Below are 23,896 nucleotides of genomic sequence, written 5' to 3'. Positions count from 1 at the left end.
GGACGTCCTCTCCCATTGCATTGAAGGAGGCACACACAGCTCATGCTCAAGGTGAGAGACTCTCCTTGAGAAATGAGTCAAAGCCCTCACAGAACTATCCGTTCCAGCCATTACCGACACCAGAGGGGAGGCTGAGAGGATGGAAGGCAGCGGACAGAAGGTACCAGACACACCTTCACATCAGTGCTTGCCTCCAAAGGACATGAGTAAGCCTCACTCTCAATCCACAGATCTCTTGAGTTTTGTTGAATACCTAAATACACCTCACGTTGGGGTATATATAGGACAGAGAGCAAAAGTAACCTCAATGTGCTGGTCAGTCTTAAACCAATCATAAGCCTGCGTCCAACTCCCCTTAGGTCTAGGATGTGGCAAAGCCACGTAACTGAGTCACCTTGTCATTTCTTGCCCTCACTACAGTGAAGTCACTCCCCACAGTTCCCACACTCTTCTGGAAATCACTCTTCTGCAAATCCCATTCACTGTTTTTCCCCGATTCTTCCAGGAACCTTCTAATTGCTCTGCCTCTTATCTCATCCTCTTTCTCCATACAGCCATCCTTTTGATTGCCTGCCAGCTTCTTTAAACATTTGAATTTGGGGGCGCCTGGGTGGCTCAGTGGGTTAAAGCCTCTGCTTTCGGCTCAGGTCATGATCCCAGGGTCCTGGGATCGAGCCCCACATCAGGCTCTCTGCTCAGCAGGGAGCCTGCTTCCCCCCCCCCCCCCCTCTGCCTGCCTCTCTGCCTACTTGTGATCTCTGTCTGTCAAATAAATAAATAAATCTTAAAAAAAAAAATTTGAATTTGATCATGTTGTTCTCGGACTTCAAATCCTTCCATGGCGCCATATCAATTTCTTCATTTGGCAAACAAGGCTTTCTTGAGCCTGCCTCTGCCTATCTCTCTAGTACTGCTTCACTTTAGATCCCAACATAGATCCTACGGCCCAGTCCTAACCAGCTCTTCAGGATTCTTTGAATCATCTGTGTGGTCTCCTTACCTCCAGGCCTTTGCACACATGTCCTCTACCTACAATATATTTCCAACGTCGCTCATGTTCTAGAATCTTTGTCATCTTTCAAAATACAGCACCAGAGTCACCTCCTCTGGGCAGCCCTTCTTGATTGCCCAGTCTGACCAAATAACCCCTCCCATAATTCCCCCACAACATCACATGCCTATCCTTATGGACAGAATATCATATTGTTGGACACGTATGTGTTCCTCTACCACTAAAGATGGTGACCATGCCAATATTATTCAACTGTGTAGTCCCAGTAGCATTACAGCCGCTTGAGAGATGTCAGTGAAAAGGAACAGAGCCCCTTTCCTTCTTCCAGCAACTTGGCTGAAAGCAAAACCCTTATGCATGTACTATGTCCTGAGACTCTAGTTTCCCTAGGTCCTTGGGGTATAGAAATGACCACCTCTGTTCTCCAAATTATTCCAGATCTTTGTGACAGATGACATAGCTTGTATCAACACCCATTCCCTACTTTTGCCTCGTTCTCATGCTCTATTCTTCCTACTGAGGCATAGGAAGTAAATACTTGACTTTTCAGCCTTTAAACCAGGTTTGGCCATGCGGGTCAACCCCAACCAAGGAGAAATGAGCAGTAAGCCCCGAGAAGGGCATCAATTTATGAAATAAAAGAGAAATTGTTACAATGGGAAAGTCTTTGGCCCCTTCTCTTTTCTCTTATTTTCCAGCCTGGGATGTGGTTGTGAGGCCTATTGATGCTGCAGCTATCTTGTGACCATGAATCCAACAAGCCTGAGAATGAAAACCCTACACTGAGCTAGGCAGAGCAGGAGGACAAAAAGAGTCTGGGACTTTCATGACATTGCTGAGCACCGAGTCAATCCCAAACTGACCATCTCCAGATTGTGTTCTTTAAGTTAGAGAGACCCCTAATTGTTTGAGCTGCTGTAGGCCAAGGTATCTGTTATTTGCAATCAAAAATATTTCTAAAAGATACAATACACTATGGAAGTATACATTTCTTACCAACTCAGATTCCTTGGATTTATATATATAATGGCTAAAATAGGTACTACTTATTGAGCACATATTACACACCAAGAATGGTAGTAGGGGGGCGCCTGGGTGGCTCAGTGGGTTAAGCCGCTGCCTTCGGCTCAGGTCATGATCTCAGAGTCCTGGGATCAAGCCCCGCATCGGGCTCTCTGCTCAGCAGGGAGCCTGCTTCCTCCTCTCTCTCTGCCTGCCTCTCTGCCTGCTTGTCATCTCTCTCTGTCAAATAAATAAATAAAATCTTTAAAAAAAAAAAAAAGAATGGTAGTAGGTTTTGACCATTTATTACCTCACTTTCATCCACTCCTAGGAGCTAGATGGTATCATTGCAACAGAATCCTCTTTAAGAATGGGATAATTCAGGGCGCCCGGATGGCTCAGTGGGTTAAAGCCTCTGCCTTCAGCTCAGGTCATGATCCCAGGGTGCTGGGATCGAGCCCCGCATGGGGCTCTCTGCTCAGCAGGGAGCCTGCTTCCCACTCTCTCTCTGCCTGCCTCTCTGCCTACTTGTGATCTCTGTCTATCAAATAAATAAATAAAATATTTTAAAAAAGGGGGGGTGCCTGGGTGTCTCAGTAGGTTATGCCACTGCCTTCGGCTCAGGTCATGATCTCAGGGTCCTGGGATCGAGTCCCACATCGGGCTCTCTGCTCAGCAAGGAGCCTACTTCCCTTCCTCTCTCTCTGCCTGCCTCTCCATCTACTTGTGATTTCTCTCTGTCAAATAAATAAATAAAATCTTAAAAAAAAAAAAAGAATGGGATAATTCAGGGGTGCCTGGGTGGCTCAGTGGGTTGATGCATCCCTTCCTCTCTCTCTGCCTGCCTCTCCATCTACTTGTGATTTCTCTCTGTCAAATAAATAAATAAAATCTTAAAAAAAAAAAAAAAAGAATGGGATAATTCAGGGGTGCCTGGGTGGCTCAGTGGGTTGATGCATCTGCCTTCGGCTCAGGTCATGATCCCAGGGTCCTGGGATGGAGCCCCACATCAGGCTCTCTGCTCAGCAGGGAGCCTGCTTCCCTTCCTCTCTCTCTGCCTGCCTCTCTGCCTACTTGTGATCTCTGTCAAATAAATAAATAAAATCTTAAAAAAAAAAAAATGGGATAATTCAGTATGAGAGAGGGGAAGAAATTCACCTCTAGGCACTCAGTCAGTAACAGTCAGAGCAGGCACCCAGGGTCTTAACCCCCTTGCTATTCTGCAAATAACTCCAGTATCACATTTCACGGGGCGGGGGTGAGGGGGTAGACAACATTCCAGGCTTACAGCTTTTCTGATACCTGAGAATCATCGATACAACAGAGCTTGGCTCATAATGTGCGTATGCCACCTGGCCACAAACAAAACTAGTGTAACCTAGGGAAACGGTGTCCTTGTAAAAAGCTCAAGGAAATTTGAGCAGTTTATCCTTTCAGAAACCAACAAAAGGAACCTCTTTGGCTTTGAAATGCAAGGGAACCTGGGCAGTCTGGATGGAAGATATTTTGACATATTATTCTGCATGGTAAAGTCTCAAGAAATTTTGGAGTTGTCAGCTGGTGCGGAGGAGGGAATTGGACCCTGGAAAAAAGAAGGCAGAGAAGAAGGGACTACAGTGGGGGCAGAGAGAAGTTCCCTCTAGCGGAAGGGCAGGAAAACTTATAGGGAGAGCAAAGAGGAGCCCACAGTCTGACCTTGCTTTCTACTTACATTGTAATTATCCTCTGAAGCTTCGGGAACATCTGCTACTCCAATAGCCTTACTTTAGCACTGTTTTGGAGAAAGAGGGAAGGGGCATAGTTTCAGAAATCCACACATAGTGACCAAGAACAAACTGAACACTGTTCCCAGCAATACATATCGCTTTCTTATTAATAATCATAGATAGTGTACAAAATACAATGTACAGGTTTCTCCCGCCATCCAAAAGTACAGCGCTCCTATGAAGCCTTTCATAAGCCAGAATCGCATATAACAGTGAAGCAAATAGCACTAATTCACATGGAAAAGGTTTTGAGTCGTCCCAGATCCAAAAAATGACTTCTTGGGCTTTTCTGGGACTTTAGACACATCTTGTTAATGGATGCACAAAATAAACCCAGGTAAAGCCCAGATGCTCACAGACGTAGCTGAAAGCTTTGGCAGCTTCATGCTAAGATGCTGGGCGTTATCTGGAGTCAGGAACTTGGTGGGGCCTCTCTGGCTACTTGGAATGCATGCTACCTCTTGAACAGTTCCCTGCAAAACAGACGCTGAATTGATGTAGCTTTTTTTTTTTTTTTAAACTTTTCCTGTAAAAGCAAAAATCCTCCTCAGATTTCTTACGGTCAGTGAATACAGGTATTTCTTACGGTCAGTGAACACAGGTACTAACGTAGGTCTTCCGTAAATGCAAAAAGGTGTTAAAGCGTTTTTTAAAAATGGGGGGACAGGGGCACCTGGGTGGTTCAGTGGGTTAAGCCTCTGCCTTCAGCTCAGGTCATGATCTCAGGGTCTTGAGATCAAGCCCTGCATAGGGCTCTCTGTTCAGCAGGGAGCCTGCTTCCCCCTCTCTCTCTGCCTGCCTCTCTTCCTGCTTGTGATCTCTTTCTCTCTGCCAAATAAATAAATAAAATCTTTTAAAAAATAAAAATAAAAATAGGTGATACTTGTAATAATAAATACTATCATATTATTAATATAGTAATTATACATAATACTATAGGTCGTGGTATATATAGTATTATATATAATATATATTATATTAGTAATAAATGTGGAACAGATTGAGATTGTACAATACATGCAGTGTTATTTGCTTGCTTTTTCACTTTCGAAGGAGTTGGATGCCCGAACCGAGTTCATCTTTTTCTGCACCTTCAAAAAATCAATATGGTTTTCATCACACAGAAGACAGCATTATCAATTTTTTGGTGCCCCACGGTTAAATAAATTTTGTCTATTCCCAATCCTGGGTTATCTACAGCTCTTCTGTCACTGAAGAGTTGGGGGTTTTCTCCCCCCTCCTAAGGTGTTTTACTCTTTTTCCTTCCCACTCAGTGTTTTCAACCTGATTCATTTCTCACCTTTACCGTTGCCTCTCTGGTCTCCCTGAGTCCAACCTCCTCCATTTCAATCCACCCTGAGTGTTGATGCCAGACTAATCTCCCAAAAATGCCTTTTCCCAGCTATTGGGGGAAGGCAGGTTAAACGGGGGGTGGAACTATGACCCTCTCTCTAACGGAAACACACTGCAGGGAAATCTGTCCTTCCAATGGAAATACAATTACTCCTTCATCACCGCCTCCTCCCCACCCAATCCATCATGGGGAAGCAAAGTCTGTTGATAGATCTGTCAATCAATAAAAAGATACTAGCCCAGATAGATCTGTCAATCAATAAAAAGATACTAGCCTGGGTGGCTCAGTGGGTTAAGCTGCTGCCTTCGGCTCAGGTCATGATCTCAGAGTCCTGGGATCGAGTCCCACATCGGGTTCTCTGCTTAGCAGGGAGCCTGCTTTCCTCTCTCTCTCTCTGCCTACCTCTCCATCTACTTGTGATTTCTCTCTGTCAAATAAATAAATAAAATCTTAAAAAAAAAAAAGATACTAGCCCAGTCTTCTAAGAAAGGCTACAGGCAATCTCAGCTGAGCTCTCCCGCGTCAGTGCCAGGACTTTAGACTACAGAAGAGTAGAGCATGAGAACTAAACCCTCCAGGTATGGTTCAGAGGGTAAGATGAACAGGGTTCACGTAAAAATGAGAAAATAATTTTTGAGGAGAGATCACCTGCATCCGAGTAAATTAAAGTAAATTAAAGCCACCTACATAAAAACATGAAAATATGAAATATGAAAATATTTTTTTAAGGGCAAGAAAGAAACAAGATTAGAAAGAAGGATATAGAGGGCGCCTGGGTGGCTCAGCTGGTTAAGAAGCATCTTCTTCAGCTCAGGTCATGAGCCCAGGGTCCTGGGATTGAGTCCGCGTGGGGCTTCCTGCTCAGCTGGGAGTCTGCTTCTCCCTCTCCCCTGCTCATTCTCTCTCTCTCAAATAAATAAATTAAATCCTTAAAAAAGGGAAAAGAAAAGAAAAAGAAAGAAAGAAAGATATAGAACCTAGTGTCAAAGAAAATATAACTCAAAGAAGTAAGGGTAGTGTTCTGTAATGGTTTCTCAATAAAGCAACTCAATAAAAACAAAGAGTTTTATAAAATAAGAACTCAAAGACAAGATGAGCTAAATGTAATGATATGAAAAAAGACACTTTTCCTTTTCAACTAAATGAATTAAAGACAGAAAGAATACCATAACTAATAAATTCAGTTTCTTATATATACCCTTACACAGAAGCAGAAGAGATGCTGACCCCTGATTTTAGAGGACAGATGATATCTCAAAGATCCAAGAAAACAAAATCAATAAATGCATGCTGCTCAGGAGTGTAAGAAGGGTTTGAGCTGAAGTCTTTAGGAAAAATAAAGGACCAACTAACTTGTCTAGTACTTAGTATCAGATATGATGCATCCCTGAGACTCTTGCCTAAAGCAATGTTGTTTGCCGGTAAAGTCAAGCATCCTTCATCTTGCTCTCTGCATCCAATTTTTTGGTTCAGAAACACTAAAAAATTAGAGCATTATTCACAATTATGGCACATGGTATCAGGGAACATTTTGTAGTATTAAACAAACCAGGGGCGCCTGGGTGGCTCAGAGGGTTAAGCCTCTGCCTTTGGCTCAGGTCACGATCTCAGGGTCCTGGGATCGAACCCCACGTCAGGCTCTCTGCTCAGCAGGGACCCTGCTTCCCCCCACCTCTCACTCTGAATGCCTCTCTGCCTCCGGATGATTTCTGTCAAATAAATAAATAAAATCTTAAAAAAATATATTACATCGTATTCTTAAATGTGTTCCTATGAAGATTCAAGACATGGAAACATGGTGTTATTTTTTTTTTAAAGATCTTATTTATTTGTCAAAGAGAGTGTGCACAAGCACGGAGAGGAAGAAGTATGCCCCCCACTGAGCAAGGAGCCCAATGTGGGGCTCAATCCCAACACCCTGGGACCATGACCTGAGCCGAAGACAGACGCTTAATGACTGAGCCACACAGATATCCCCATGGTGTTAATTCTTAACATTGGTAATCCTGTGGCTATTAAACACTAAAACTGAGAAAAGTTTATCAATATAAAAATATTTACTTTGATCATGTTAAACATTTTTTAAAAGATTTTATTTATGTATTTGCCAGAGAGTGCACAAGCAGGGAGAGCTGCAGGCTGAGGGAGAAGCAGGCTACCCACTGAGCAAAGAGTCTGTTAGGGTCTGTTATCAAAGGAGTGAAACTGATACAAACCGAAGGTCAAGCAAAGCTTTATTTCGCTCCAGCATCAAGAATCGAACCAACCAGCTGGGGCCACCTCTTACAGAGAGCGACCCCTTCCAGCCTCACAGACTAGCTTTTATAGAGCAAAGGCCGTGTGGTTGGGCCTGGCCACACACAGGTGGCCAATGAGATTGTAACACAGAGAGAAAGTTGCACAGTCATGCTAGGTCACACACGGGTGGCCAATTGAATTACAATTCACCCTATAGTAGCTATTCGAACTAGCCTATCACCTTGGTCAGAATTGGTACCCAAAAGGTGCCCCAAAAGCACCAAAAAGGCAGGGCCCACTTTCTTTGGTAGTTAGGGAGACAGTATGTGCACTTTACTGATTGGATGTCTCCACCTGGCCTGACTCATCCTTGTATTCTGGGCTCTGTTATCAGGGACTGGTCAACCATATTTTACTGGTTTCCCAGACTTGCTTTTAAGTAAGTTCCCCTGGGGTGGGGGCGGGGTCAGTTTAAGTTTTACTGCATAAACAACAAAATCACTGTTTAACCGAGATGGAATTGCTCTGGCTAAATACGCCCTTACAAGCCAAATGTGGAACTTGATTGCAGTGGGGAGGGGTTTGTGACCTGAGCTGACCCTGGGGTCATGACCTGAGCTGAAGGCGGCCGCTTAACCAACTGAGCCACCCAGACATCCTGATTGTGTTACATATTAAAATGCCAACTTTAATTTTTATTTCTGTTCATTGTAATTATATCGTCTTTCAGTAGGGAAACTTCAGTTTTGGAGAAAACTATAAAGACCATTGAAACAATTTATTTTGCAACTCCTTTTCCATTTACTTTAGATTTTCTATGTAAACTATTAAGTTTTCTTTAATTTGAGTACACTTGATTTTTTAATCCTTTAGATCTTTCCTGTCCTAATGATGTAATTTAAGGTATAGGTGAGGTTTGGTGGGGTGAGGTCTGGAAGCCTCAAACAAGAAAGAATTCTGGAGATGTCTTTGGTGCAAAATGGTGGCTCTATTAATAGACAGAGACAGGACCCTTAGGCAGAAAGAGTAGCAGAGTGGCTGGGAGAGGGGGGAGGGGTGGCTGATTATATACTTGGGAGTTGGGGGTAGGGAAAAAGGGAGGTTTTCAAAAGAACTTTCTTTTTTTTTTTTTTTTAAATTTTATTTATTTATTTGACAGACAGAGATCACAATCAGGCAGAGAAACAGGAAGGGAAGCAGGCTCCCCGCTGAGCAGAGAGCCCCTTGTGGAGGCTCCATCCCAGGACCCTGGAATCATGACCTGAGCTGAAGGCAGAGGCTTTAACCCACTGAGCCACCCAGGTGCCCCTCAAAAGAACTTCCATACGCTGAAGAGGACCTACAAGATACTGGAGGCCTTGCCATTGTCAAGGCTGTGTTTCTCTCTAGTAAGGCATTAACATTAAGTAAGTTGGCACTACCAGGAGGAATGTTACACATATCCCACCCAGGAGGTGGGGGAGGGGAAGTTGCCAGGTGTTCTCATCACTAAGTAAACAAATCATGTGAAAATCTTCATTATTACAACATACCTAGTGATTTTGCTGAAATGAAGGAAAGAAATCGTTTAGAGTAGATAAAAAGGTATTAACTAGGAAAGTGTTTATTTTAGCATTCGTCTACATGCTGCTGGCCCAGGAACAGAACACCCATATGTGGCCAGTGACAATGACATTCATCATCTTCATTGATTTGGCAAATTACGGTCATGTAGAAACAACATAAAACCATGAAAACCATTGCTTATCCACATATTTTTTAATTTGTCAATAAGAAAGTGTATTTGTCAAGCGTGAGAGAGGAAACTCTGTTTTCCCCTTCTCCAGCTTAAGGTCATTGGTTGGGGTCCGTAAATTAGACTGATAAAAGATTTACAAGAAAAAAACAAGCAAAAGTTTACTAACTGTTATGTCCCAATAGTGGGTCCGGGATTAAAGGAGCGAGACTGATACAAAGCGAAGGTCAAGCAAAGCTTTATTTCACGCCAAGCATCAAGAATCTAACCGAACTTTCGGGGCCACACCTCTTACAAGAGAGGGCAACCCTTCTGTTTCACAGACTAGCTTTTAAGGGCAAAGGCCATGCGGTCGGGCCTGGCCACGCACAGGTGGCCAATGAGATTGTAACACACACAGGAAACTCCACAGTGATGCTAGGTGACCAATTGAGTTACAATTTACCCTAACAGACATTTGAACCAGCCTATTACACCTTGATTGGGATTGGCACCCAAAAGGCTCCCAAAGGGCGGGGCCCATACTCCTTGGTAACCAGGGAGACAGTATGCATCCCCCCACTGATTAGATGTCTCCACCTGGCCTGACCCACCTTTGTATCTGGGCTTTGTTACCTGTAAATCCCCTGGGGGAAGGGGAGCAGGGACAGTTTCTAAATAGGTCCTTACATTAACTGTACAGTGGTCAGAGATGAGTAAGTAGGCGTGGGTTAGAATTTGGGCTTACACAGCATTTTAACAAAGAACTCTTATTTTGTAGGGAAGTAGCAAGACAAAGGATGAGGACTTCCGAGCTTCCTGGGTCAGCAAATTGTAGGAAAGCGAGAAATCTATGGAGAAGTAATGATAGCTAAGGGCTAGTTGTAGAAAAGGTTTATAATGTAGTCCTCTGATTCAATCTCTGGGCTGATCTAGAGTTCCCTCTGATGATTCATTTCTGTCCTTCCTGGTAGTGAAAAGAGAGGGGACACCATTACAGATCTTTGTCCTGCTTTTAGAAAATAGGGGGAAAGCAGAGAACTTTCCTTGTATTGACTTCCTCCTAGTTGCTTTCAGTTCAAAACAATCCTTGTGTCAAAGTGGCATATTTGGGGATGGCATTTTCTGCTCCCCTCCACGATAAAGGAGGTTGGACCATATTGTATTTAATGGTCTCTTGGCTTGATTGATAATGTCTAAATATTTGGGTATATAGGTAATGGCTCCTTCATTTGTTCTCTTGCTCTGATCCTTACAGATGTAGAGAGCACAGAGTAAGGAACAGAATTGGTATAGCAAAAAATAAAATTATTCTCGGAGAAGCAGACTTCAGGTGATCGAAGTAAATGCAGGAGAACAAAAAGCAATCATAGCCCTTCCAAAGAATAGAACAAATGTGGAAAATGAAAGTGATCCAACATATGATAGTCAACCCTGAAATAGAAACTCAGCCAAGAGTGGTTATGTTTTAACCCTTCCTTGAATCCTCTAAGTTGCCATCACAGTCTTCAGTGACAACTGTACTGTCACATACCTTTCTTTCTTCTTTTAGATTTTATTTTATTTTTTAAATTTTTAAAGTCATCCCCACACCCAACGTGGGGCTTGAACTTGCGACCCCGAGATGAAGAGTCCCATGCTCTACCAATTGAGCCAGCCAGGTTCCCCTATTGATGTAGTTGTTGAGTGTTTTTTGGTGATGTTGGTGTGTTGGTGGGGTCGCAAGCCAACAACCAAGAAAGAATTCTTGCGATGTCTTTGGTGCAAAATGGTGGTCTAATTAAAGCACCAGGACAGGACCCATGGACAGAAAGAGCTGCTGCCTCCACGGGATTGTGAGGAGCAACGGAAGATATACTTTGGGGGAAGGAAAGATTAGGGAAGTTTCAAAAGGATTTTCATGTGCTAAAAGACACTCAGGAAACCTGAGGTTTAGCTATTGTCAACAAAAGGCTGTTCTTCATTCCAGCAAGGCATTAACATTAAGACTGTTGGCAGCTTTCTGGAGGAACTGTATACTCTGCTCACCTCTGGTGTTTGTCAATGGGCTGCAGGTTATAAGGGCATTTAATTTTTATCTACATTTCCTTCTGCCTTTGTTTCCCACATCACTGTCACATACCTTTCTTACTTTACCTTATGCATAAGTTTCTTATTTCTCCTCCCTTTTAACTTACTGTTTCTCACCCAATAAGACTGTGAGATGGGCTAATGTATTTACTATCATACAAAAGAAGGGTAAATGGGCACAGAATGAGTGTCCAAAGGCCTTTGTGTGGCATAAAGAGCTCAGGGTTGATAACTCAGAGCCATTCTTCACTTTCAGTTTCAGAGTTATGTTCTTAAACTCTGAAATTGTCAAAAAGATGGCCTCCCTAAAAGGGAAGAGGAAGGAAATAGCAAGGAGAACTCTCTATGAAGTTCATCTCAGCCCACATTAGAAGGTACATTCATTGGGATTTTTACCTCCTAGGGAAGCACTAAGAAGAATCCCCTCTTTCCTTATCCCTCCAACCTATTTACATCCTTCAAACAGAAATGAGTTTCCTATAAACTGTGTAGTTAGTGTAAGGACTAATTTAGAAACTGTCCCTGCTCCCTTTCCCCCAGGGGATTTACAGGTAACAAAGCCCAGATACAAAGGTGGGTCAGGCCAGGTGGAGACATCCAATCAGTGGGGGGATGCATACTGTCTCCCTGGTTACCAAGGAGTATGGGCCCCGCCCTTTGGGAGCCTTTTGGGTGCCAATCCCAATCAAGGTGTAATAGGCTGGTTCAAATGTCTACTAGGGTAAATTGTAACTCAATTGGTTACCTAGCATCACTGGAGTTTCCTGTGTGTGTTACAATCTCATTGGCCACCTGTGCGTGGCCAGGCCCGACCGCATGGCCTTTGCCCTTAAAAGCTAGTCTGTGAAACAGAGAAGGGTTGCCCTCTCTTGTAAGAGGTGTGGCCCCGAAAGTTCGGTTAGATTCTTGATGCTTGGCGGGAAATAAAGCTTTGCTTGACCTTTTCTTTGTATCAGTTTCTCTCCTTTAATCACGGACCCATTATTCGGGCATAACAGTTAGGTCATTGTTTCTTTTTTCTTTACTTTTTAATTCATCAAATAATCTGTTTTTTTCTTTCTTTCTTTCTTTCTTTCTTTCTTTCTTTTTTTAAGATTTATTTGTTTGACAAAAATGCAGCGAGAGAGGGAACACAAGCAGAGGGTGTGGGAAAGGGAGAAGCAGGCTTCCTGCTGAGCAGGGAGCCCAGCTTGGGGCTCGATCCCAGGACCCTGGGACCATCATCTGAGCCAGAGGCTAAGGCTCAATGACTGAGCCACCCAGGCACTCCAATCTCTGTCTTTCAATTGGTGTGCTTAGACCACAGTTGGCAGACAATGGCCCCTTGGCCAAGTCCAGCCTACCACCGTTTTGGGAGAAGAAGAATATGCCACAGACATTGTATATGGCCCATAAAGTCAAGAATATTTACTATCTGGCCTTTTTAAAACTTTGTTGACCCCTGGTTTATATCATTTACATTTAATGTAATTATTGCTATGTTTGGATTTAGATCTTACTATTTCATTATTTGCTTTTAGCTGATTCCATTTTTTTAAAATTTTCTACTTCCCTTTTCCTTTCTCTTTTTGAGTTATTTGAACATATTTTATTATTATATTTTATTTATTGTGTATTTTAACTCTATTTATGTGAATAGTGTGTTTATGGGTTGCTCTAGGCATTACAATGTCCATATTAACTTTTCTAAGTCTACTTGGAATCAGTATTTAGCCCTTGCAGCGTAATGCAGAAAACTTACCACCATATAAATCTCTTTATTCTTGCCCCTTTATTTTGTACTTATGTTATACATTATCTCCACGGATACTGAAAACTCCATCAGACATTGGAGGTTTTCTTTCCTTTCCCTTTTTTTTTTTTTTTTTTTTTTTTTTTTGCTTTCAACCATTAAGCATGTTTTAAAGAAGAAAAAGAAGAATAGTGCATTACATTTACCTAGGTATTTACTATTTTTATTGCTCTTCCTTCATTCCTAATGTTCCAAGCTTCCTTTTGGTATCATTTCCCTTCCACCTAGTGAATTTCTTTTAGCAATTTTTTTTTAAGATTTTTTTTTTTAAGATTTTATTTATTTGTTTGAGAGAGAGAATGAGAGAGAGAAAGCATGTGAGGAGGGAGGGTCTGAGGGAGAGGCAGACTCCTGGCTGAGCAGGGAGCCCTGGAGACCCCAGGATCATGATCTGAGCTGAAGGCAGTTGCTTAAGCACCCGAGCCACCCAGGCACCCCTCCTTTAGCAATTTGTTTAGAACAAGTCTGCTAGCAAAAATATCATCTGAGAACATTTTTTTGACACTTTTATTCTAACTTCATTCCTGATGGAATTTTTGTTGGAGATAAGATTCTGGGTTGACAGTAAAGGCTAGAAGGATGCCACAGGGGAACAAATCCTATGAACTGAACATCAGTTAGATGGTACTTTGAATTTTTGTCTTCAATGATCTGCTTGCTACTATTCAGTTTTCAGAGTCCCCAAATACCTGCTCTATGCTTTCCGTCCAGATTTTATAGCTGTGTTGAGTTGAAGAGACCGGATGGGGTGTGCATTCTCCATCTTACCTGGAATCGGATTCCTCTCCTGCCCTTTACTACTCTTCCATTATGGAGAAGAGTTAATCTGATTAGTATAAGCTGATCTCTCCTGGTCTATGTTTACTTGTAAAAAGGGTCATTCTTTATGTTAAAAGTCATACTCCGCAAGTTCCAGTTCCTTTGTTCTGTCTTTGACTTGCTTGCAACAAGACAATGAGCCCTGGATCTTTCTGTCATCACCGGCTAACTATATAGAGGGCAGGCCCAGGGGCTCTTCCAGAGACAGCTCTGGCCATCATTCCTTTCTTCTCTGCTGGTACGGCAGAGTATGAGAGGCCCACCTAGAGTTCTCACTGTTATGCCCCAATAATGAGTCCGTGATTAAAGGAGCGAGACTGATACAAAGCGAAGGTCAAGCAAAGCTTTATTTCGCGCCAAGCATCAAGAATCTAACCGAACTTTCGGGGCCACACCTCTTCCAAGAGAGCGCAACCCTTCTCTGTTTCACAGACTAGCTTTTAAGGGCAAAGGCCATGTGGTCGGGCCTGGCCACGCACAGGTGGCCAATGAGATTGTAACACACACAGGAAACTCCAGTGATGCTAGGTAACCAATTGAGTTACAATTTACCCTAGTAGACATTTGAACCAGCCTATTACACCTTGATTGGGATTGGCACCCAAAAGGCTCCCAAAGGGCGGGGCCCATACTCCTTGGTAACCAGGGAGACAGTATGCATGCCCCCCACTGATCAGATGCCTCCACCTGGCCTGACCCACCTTTGTATCTGGGCTTTGTTACCTGTAAATCCCCTGGGGGAAAGGGAGCAGGGACAGTTTCTAAATAGGTCCTTACACACAGTTGTAGTGTCTCAGAGGGTCTGCTCTGTGAACCCATCTCTGCTCATGGAAGGTCCCCAAGTCTAGATGTGGAGGGGAGTAGAAGGGCCCCACTTTGGCTCCAGGTCAAAGTGTATTCTCCAATTCAACTTTGCCAGAACCTCCTGAACCTTGGAGGTTGTTCGGCCCCTGCCTTAAGTCTTAAAATGTTGATACTTCTTTTTTAACTTGGCCATTGGATCTCTGCATTTAGCTTCTCCATTCATTAGATTCCCGTGCTTAGAATAAGAGACACAAAGCCTACTGGTTTAAACAAAAGCCGTTTGTTGGTCTCTATAAATAAAAAGGTCAATTTCAGGTTAAGCTAGAACCAAGACATTGCTCTTCATCCTTCAGGTCTGTTTTCTTCATAATGCCTTCAGTCTCAGGCCACATGGTAACCCCAAGAGCTCAAGGTTCAAAACATCCTACACCTACCTAGGTATCCGCATAAAATAAGCCCTTCTCCTTCCCAGTAACTCCTAAAAAACTCCTAGTCTCAAAGCTCATTGATTCTCATTGGGTAACATGCCCTTGCCTGTGGCCTGGAGAAAAGTTGGCCAACCCAAACCACATGGACTAAGAGCAGGGACAAGGGGCTCCCCATGGAAAACTGGGGTGCTGAGACAAAAAAAAAAAAAAAGAGGAGATGCTTTGGAAAGTGAGTAACATGTATTACACATTTTACCCAGCGGAAAGTCTTATTGAACCTATAATTGGTACTGACACTTACTAGTGCCTGCATGGCAGGCATTGTGCTAAGCACTTGACTGCATTTCATTACTGACAATGACAGTTTTTAAAACAACATGAAAAGGTACTCTACATCATTACTCATCAAGGAAATGTACGTTAAAACCATAGTGAGATACAATTCCATTAGGAGAGAATATATCATAATGTGGCTAGGAGATGGAATGATTGAAATTCAGCTACTGCTGGTGAGAGTATAAAGGGGTATGATTACTTTGGAAAACAACTTGACTGTTTCTGTAGCGTTAACCTACACTTGGGGCACTTGGCTATCTCAGCTAGGAAAGCCTGTAACTTTTGATCTCGGCGTCATGAGTTTAAGCCCCATGTAGAGTGTAGAGATTACTTAAATAAATAAAATTTTAAAAAAATTTAAACTACACTTAACATATGAATCAGCAGTTTGACGCTTAGATCCTTTCCCAAGAGGATGACAAAGATTTTGTCATTAACCAAAGGTTGTTCAGGTTCTACAGAACTCCTTTCCTTTTTTCTTTCTTCCTTTCTTTCTTTTTAAGATTTTATTTATTTGACAGAGAGAGAGAGATCACAAGTAGGCAGAGAGAGGGGGAACTAGGCTTCCCGTTAAGCAGAGAGCCCAATGAGGGGCTCCATCCCAGGACCCTGAGATCATGACCTGAGCTGAAGGCAGAGGCTTAACCCACTGGAGCCACCCAGGCGCCCCTACAGAATTCCTTTCAAACTAAGCCTGACTTTTGGACTTCCCTGTTCCTTTCTGCATGGTCCAATTTTTAGCAAAATTCCCCATAAAAGAATTTAACCAGGATCCCCCCATCCTTCATATCTGATCACCCTGATCTGCCTTCAGTAAGAATCCTGGAGGTTGGTCTAGCCAGAATCCAGCCAGAATCTTAGTCCTGATGTTTTCTCATAGTAATTCCCCATCCACTGACCCCCACATCATGCTCTGTGGCTATAAATTCCCACCTGTCTCCACTGTACTTGAAGTTGAGCCCAATCTCTCCCTCCATCACTACAAAATTCCATGGCACTGCTCCCAAAACCTGTGAAGATCGTCCTCTACCCTTGAACAAAGTCAAGGCACTTTAAAGTTAATGCACTTACTGTGCGTTAACAAGTGTTATTGAATATTTATTTCTTTAATTAGAGATAAATAACATATGTCCACACAAAGACTTATACAAGAATGTTCATAATAGCCTTATTCATAATACCCAAAAAAACTAGAAACAAACTACATGCCATCGATTTATGAACGTAAAAGGCTGTTGATACATATTGCTAAATTGCTTTCCCTAACAGTTCTACAAAAGTGTAACTCCTACTTTTAATGAGAATGTCTGCTTAAACCTTAATATTTCTAGTTGTTTGTATCTTGATAGCAGCTTAAACATCTCTTTCACCTCTCCCATAGCCTTATGTACTCTCCTCTGTCTAGGCAGCACTTTGTAGCTCTTAAGGCTCAGAACATGTTTTTCTTCCATCACATATGTGGACAAATAGAAGTGTATCAGAAAACTCCCAGAGGACAAGAACAGCCTCATTTTTCTTCTATCTCCAAGCCTGCAGCCCAGTGCATATTTCATTCATTCACTCCGTGAACATTTACTGAGTTCACATAATGGAACAGTACCTGAGACTGTGCATCACACATTCAAAACGCTTCCTGAACTGAACACCACTAGTTTCAGATCTCCTACGCCAGGAGGTCTCAGTTAACATTCATACCCCATGTTTTAAATTCCCCAGATTGAGACTTTATCCTTTCTTGATGTGCTAATCCGGAAACAAAAGCTCTGAAGTTTAGCCTTTTAATGTTTTGACTATGTAAACGACTCTCCTTTGCCCCTGCTAATTCCTTAGCATGCACCCCAGCGCCAAGTTTTGGGGAACTTCAAATGAGGATGGTAAAATCTAAGCAGCCTGGCGGTGCAGGGACTTTCCTGGGGACTCTGAAGGGCGCCCGTGGCAGCAAACCGTAGCAGCCAGGAAGGCATCACAGATCAAGGAGCCCCCGCAGCCTCCACTCCACCCAGCCGGACTCTCGGGACCTAGGATGGAGCCCCGCCCGCCTGGCCCCGCCCCGGCCCCGCCCCTCCTGGGCCCGCCCCGGCGCGCGCCCGGACCCCGCCCGCCCGACAGGAAAGGGCGGGCCCGGCGCCACCCTCCACGCAGCTCCTGCTGTGGACTCGAGCCCGCGCGGCGCGCGAGCGGGATGAGCGCGCGCCCGGGCCTGTGACCGCCGTGGCGATGGACTGCGGCTTCGTCGCGGGCGGGAGACCGAAGCGCCCGGCGGGCCGCCGGCGGCTTGTCCTCTTCCTGCCTTCAGGCCGCTGCGGAAGCCCGAGCGGCCGCGGCGTCCCGGTGCGCCACTGCCTGTCCGCGCTGTCCGTGGGTCTGGGGGCGCTGCAGCCTCGCGCCCCGGCGGCCCCCCGCGGCGCGTCACGTGCCTCCCCGCTGCTCCTCCTCCTGCTCGTGCCCTCCCCGCGCCTGGCCACGGTCGCCCAGCGCCGGCCCCTCGCGGACCGGGAGCGCTCGCGCCCAGGGCCCTCTGTCCCCGCGGCTGGCCGCGGCGGCGCGGGAAGGTGCCTGCCGGGCCTCACCCCGGGCGTCGCCTGGGCCGCCGGCGCCCTCCACCTGTGCCGCGGCCGAGTGGCCGCCCTCACTTCGTCCAGGAGAGGTGAGGGCCGCGCGGCCGGGGCAGCAGGGGGAATCTTCTCGCCGGGCCGGGGGCGGGACCAGCTTTGGCTTTGACCTTCCGGGCAGGACGGGACGGGGAGGCTCGGCGACCCAGAGGTCGGATGAGCCGAGGTCGCCGCGCTTCTCCGGGCGTGGGACGAAGGTCTGTCTGCCCCCGCCCCGGTGACCCGGAGTCCGGGGCACAAGGTGTGTTGGCTGCGGTTGGCGGGGATGCCGGGAGGGCCGTGCGCGCTGGGCGGGGAGCTGGTGCTCGCCGGCGGGTGGAGCCGCCGGATGGGCGCCGGTGACGCGTCCCTCGTGTCACCACTCGGGTGCGGGCGACTGCGGGAGATTCTGCGAGATTGAGGAGCGAAGCTGTGGGGACTGCAGTTTCACTTCCGACTGTCGGGGATTTATTAACTCACTGACACTAGTGGCCTGTTCTGCGCTTGGCTGGCGCTTTTCTGGGTACTTGGGAAAAATCAGAAAAGTCTGGGACCTTCACTCTAGTACCGGAGATGATGTAGATAGAAAGCTATAATTTATGTGTACGCATATAATTTACATATGATCGCGTACGGAAGTGGAAAGTACCGTGGGGGGGGGGAATGGAGGTGGTGAGGCTTAGGAAGTGAGGTGGGCCTCCAGCAGTGAGCTTAAATGGGGTTATCAGAATAGTTTATATGGAGAAGGTGGCGTTTGGTTAAATACTTGAGAGAGGTGAGAGCAGTCACAGCCTGGCATAGAGATGAGGAAGTCTGAAACAGGCTCATTTTACTAAATAGCAAATTGTTGATGAAAATACCATTTGGGATAATCTTTACTAGCAAAGGGCTAAAAATACCACTTTGGGGGGTCTGTCCTATCAATCCATAGCCATCAGTAACCATACTGATGGCTCCCTCCTTTCTCTTTTTCTTAAGAGAAAAGCCCAGTAAATGTGGACTGTTGTGTTTTTTTGTTTGTTTTTTTAAAGAAATTTTACCCTCGTGGTTTTTTTTTTTTTTTTTTTAAGATTTTACTTGTTTATTTGACAGAGAGATCACAAGTAGGGACAGAGGCAGGCAGAGAGAGAGGAGGATGCAGAATCCCTGCTGAGTGGAGAGCCTGATTCAGGGCTCGATCCCAGGACCCTGAGATCATGACCTGAGCCAAAGGCAGAGGCTTAACCCACTGAGCCACCCAGGAACCCTGTTGACAGTTTCTAAAGTATAAAAATATCCACATCTGGGGAAAGACTGGAAGGACAAAAAAGTGAAGGAAGGAAGCTTTACATACAAAGTGTGGGGAATGAGTGGTGAACTCTGTCAGTGTTACGCAGTAATTAGGAGTTAGAGATGACTTTGATCTTTATTTCAGTACTTCTGTCTTTCGTTGCTCTTCTTTTTTTTTTTATAAGCTCTGACTTTTGATGTATTTTTATCCCCTCATTCAAGACTGTGGGGCAAAAGGGAAGAGTTCTCATGAGTTTTCTGATTTGGTCAGGAAGGTGGTACTTACTGAATTAGGCTCAGAGGATCTCCTTTCTTCAGAGAGTGAGGATAGATAAATAAATACGGGACAAGACACAGTTAAGGAACCACTCAGCCAACTGAGTTTTGTTTCTTTGCGTTCAGCCTAGTGATTTGTTCGGTGCCGCAGTTCTCAGTAGGGCTACTGAGACTTAAGGATGTTGTGAGTAGTAAGTTTGTACTTGGTTTCCTCCTCTGTTCAGGCCTAACTCCGGGCTGCTTTTGTGTGTGTTTTAATAAATCCCTTTGATATTCTGAAGGTCCCTCCAAGGGAGAATTACGCATTGCACTTTAAACTCCATTTACTTGCTTCCTGGTTATTAGTGGGAATTCATAGTTCTTGGGCCTCACTTTGTTGTCACAATAAAGGAGGAAAAATGAGTCTGAGGTATTCTAAATGCCAAGAGTATTGCTCCTCCTCAGGCTTCGCCCTTTGACAGAAGGCAAGATGGCATTCAGCTTCCATCAGTGGGGGTTGGCCTGCCAAGTGAGAAGGGGCCAGACCTTTTCAACACTTTTCAGATGACAGTACATAGTTTGTTGAAGTAAGCTTACAGTTGAAATGAATTCCAGTTGTTGTTTTATTTTATTTTATTTTTATTTGACAGAGAGATCGAGCACAAGTAGGCAGAGCAGGAGGGAGGAGAAGCAGGCTCTCCACTGAACAGGGAGCCCCATGGAGGGCTCCATCCCAGGACCCTGGGATCATGACCTGAGCCGAACCAACTGAGCCACCCAGGTGCCCCTAATTCCAGTTTGTTTGTTTTTTTTTTTAAAGATTTTATTTATTTATTTGACAGAGAAAGATCACAAGTAGACAGAGAGAGAGAGGGAAGCAGGCTCCCCGCTGAGCAGAGAGCCCGATGCGGGGCTCGATCCCAGGACCCTGAGATCATGACCGGAGCCAAAGGCAGCGGCTTAACCCACTGAGCCACCCAGGTGCCCCTAATTCCAGTTGTTTTGAACAAGAAAAAAATCTGCAGCGTCTAAATTGGAATTAGCTCTTGCTTAGAAAGTAGTCATGATAGTCGGGGCGCCTGGGTGGAGTGGGTTAAGCCTCTGCCTTCGGCTCAGGTCATGATCCCAGGGTCCTGGGATTGAGCCCCGCATTGGGCTCTCTGCTGGGCAGGGAGCCGGCTTCCTGCCTCTCTGCCTACTTGTGATCTCTGTCTGTCAAATAAATAAATTCTTAAAAAAAAAAAAAAGAAAGTAGTCATGATAGTTTATTTTGGGAATGTGTGTGTGTGAGAGAGAGAGAGAGGGAGATGTTTTAAGTCACACAGATGATTAATTTGGTCCTAGAAAAATCCCATCACTCTTCACTAGCCAGTTCTAGACTCAAATTGTTTTCAAGCTTCCTGACCCATGGGACAGTTGAGCACAGTTTTAAATATGGGTGGCTTAGCCTCTAGAGGGCCCCTTGAGAGATCCGTTCGTTCATTCATTCATCACTGCTGTTTTTCAAGCTCGGTCTGTTCTGTCATCAGGCAGACATTGGGGGTCTCTTCTCCTGGAGGCCAGTTTTGTCTCAGACTGGGGTTAATGGAAAAAAAAAAAAAAAAAAGGAGGGACGAATGAAAAAAGAGGGACCAGATTTAACTGAGTTAATTTATGTACAAAGAGAAGGTCGTAGGTAAGGAGGTGAAAGGGGTTGATTGCAAATTTTCTTTCTAGACAGTCTCATGATCCAGATTGAGAGGTCTCTTACACAATTATTTCTGGCCTGCACTTGGCCAGGCCTTCTGCTATATGCTACTAATGTGAAAATGACTAAGACTGGCTGCTCTTGGGATATTTGGACCTAGTAGATGATACAGATGTGGAAACAGTGTGGTGAGTGCTGTGATAGAGGTGTGCGGGCTGGGCAGAGAACACAAGGAGCAATCCAGGCTGCCCTCTGACCTGGGTGGAACTAGCAGCTGGAACCACACAGTGTAGCATAATTCCCTCCCCAGAGCATAATGTTTACTTAGCAGATTGTAAAATTAAATGAAGAGGGGTTGAAATGATGCTAAAATTTGCCAGTTGAAAAAGGGGGTCAAGCCAGACATCAGGATAGAGTACCAAGATATACAAGTACAGGACACAGAATAATTTAGGTGTCAAGAAAGAAAGATGAAAGGGTAGGTGTAGGCTAAATTAGGACAGGCTTTGTATTTGTGTGCCTTGCCAAGGACCTGATACTGTAGGCTAGTGTTTCCCTGAATGTAAGGACCTTTTTTTTTTTTTTTTTTTAAGATTTTATGTATTTATTTGATGGAGAGAGACACAGCAAGAGAGGGAACACAAGCAGGGGAAATGGGAGTGCTCTAGGCTTCTAGACAAACATCTGATCTGTAGGGTTCTGTCCATGTCCATGTTTTTGCTTACATGCAATTTCCTTTAGAGCGTTTAGAGGTGGAGAATTGACAGTAGGAGCTGATTCGTTGAAGTAGCTTTCCAGTCACTTAGGGGATTTACCTCAGACTTCTAAATTTCAAGTTAGTAGTGACTGTTTAGTAGTCACTATTACTTCTTTTACCACTCTTCTACGAACTTGGCATCATAGAAAAGTAAACACAGACATGTAGTAAAATTTTCATTTAGCTATGTTTATTACATTTAAATGAAAGTTTTTAAATTTTATATTGCCCATCTCTCTTTTTTTTTTTCTTCTGCAGTCAAAATGTCTTTTATAGTATGATTGTAAGAATAAGGAGCTATTGTGTTTAATTGTCCTTCCTGGATAGAATTTCTAGTTGGCACTGCAATTGATACATATTTTTTAAACTATTTTTATGGTTCATGAAGTACAAAAGCCAGAGAACCATTACCATGCTACCGTCTTCAGATGAGCACCTTGAAACAAGCTTACAAGAGGAGTTGGATCTGTGGCTAAATGCACAGAAATTCATAAGAAAGGTGAACATACAAATTATTAGAACGCATCCCTCTAAAGATAGGTTTTTAGGTTTTTGTAGAGGCATCACAAAGATAACTATTGACCAATACCTCTTATGAACAAAGATAAAAATCCTCAACAAAATACTCAGCAAATCAAATCCAGCTATATGTTAAAAAGGATTATACATCATGACTGAAGGGGATTCTATCCCAGGAACAACAGGTTCATTTAACATCTGAAAATCAATTCCTGTACGTACCGTATTTAAAAAAACAGAAGAAGAAAAAAAAAAAACATGTGATCATCTCAGAAGACAAAGAAAAGCAATTTGGCAAAATTAAGCACCCTTTATGATAAAAAATACTTGACAAGTTAGGAATGGAAGGAGCTTCCTCATTAATAAAGGGAATCTGTGAAACACCCATAGCTGACATCATACTTAATAGTGAAGGATGAAAGATTTCCCTCCAAAGGTCAGGAGCGAGGATGTCTGCCATCACCAGCCATGCAACATTGTACTAGAAGTTCTAACCAGTGCAAGACAATGAAAAGGAGGAAATAAAACTATCATTGTTCACAGATGACATGACCCTGTAAGAAAAATCTAAGGAATTCACTAAAAAACTACTAATTAGCAAGCTGAAGAAGATTGCAGGATATGAGATCAACATAAAACATATAATTAAAAAAAATCAGTTGCATTACTCTACACTAGAATGAATAATCTAAAAAACAATTACCTTTATAGTAGCATCAAAAAAGAGTAAAGTACTTAGGGACAAATTTAACAAAAAACACACAAAACTTATAGGATTGACCCTTGAACAGCACAGGGCTTAGGAGTGCCAACTCCTACACAGTTGAAAATCTGTGTATAACTTCTGACTTCCCCCAAATTTAACTACTAATAGCTTACTGTTGGCCAGAAGCTTTACCATAACAGACAGTCAATTAACACATTTTATATATCACATGTGTTCTTAGAATAGTGAAAGCTAGAGAAAAGAAAATTTTAAGAAAATCATAAAGAAGAGGAAATAGAGTATGGAAAAAAAAAATCTGTGTATAAGTGGACCCATGTGGTCTAAACCAGTGTTCCAAGGGTCAGCTGTAGTGTGAAATCTGCATAACCCCATTAAATAAATTAAAGAGCTAAAGAAGTGGAAAAACATCCTATGTTCATGAATTAGAAGACTTTGTACTCCACCAAATTGATGTACAGACTTATAAAAAAGGAAATTGATAAGCTGATGCTAAAGTACATATGGAAATGCAAGGGAGTCAGAATAGCCCTTGCAATCTTGAAAAAGAACAAAACTCGATATAAAAACTTATCACAGAGCTATAAGTCATCAAGAAAATGTGTCACTGGCATAGGACAGATATAAATCAGTAGCATAGAGTGGAGACCCCAGAGAAGATTTACTGTCAACTGATTTTTGACAAGTTCCAAGATAATGCTAAACAACTGGATTTCCACATGCAGAAGAAGTCGAAGCCTCATCTCACGCCACGTAAAA

At 43.8% G+C, this 23,896-nt stretch overlaps 1 protein-coding gene across 2 annotated transcripts in view; it reads left to right on the top strand.

Moving 5' to 3' along the window:
- The first annotated feature begins 17,434 nt into the window (after nt 1–17,434).
- The window catches only part of MCUR1 (mitochondrial calcium uniporter regulator 1), a 28,978-nt gene continuing 22,516 nt past the window's right edge, over nt 17,435–23,896 (top strand). Inside the window, exon 1 of one of the 2 annotated variants that reach the window (XM_045066970.1) lies at nt 17,435–17,982. In XM_045066970.1, the coding sequence (XP_044922905.1) occupies nt 17,553–17,982 (430 nt within the window). In that variant the 5' untranslated portion in view covers nt 17,435–17,552. The remainder of the gene's footprint in view (nt 17,983–23,896) is intronic. The other variant, XM_045066969.1, reaches the window with a different exon arrangement.

The sequence above is a fragment of the Mustela putorius genome, unplaced genomic scaffold, assembly GCF_011764305.1.
Source record: "Mustela putorius furo isolate JIRA1106 unplaced genomic scaffold, ASM1176430v1.1 tig00003870_pilon_pilon_pilon, whole genome shotgun sequence".
In the NCBI taxonomy this organism is placed as follows: Eukaryota; Metazoa; Chordata; class Mammalia; order Carnivora; family Mustelidae; genus Mustela; species Mustela putorius.
Note: the sequence above shows the minus strand (reverse complement) of the source record. Positions and strands in the feature narration are given on the sequence as shown.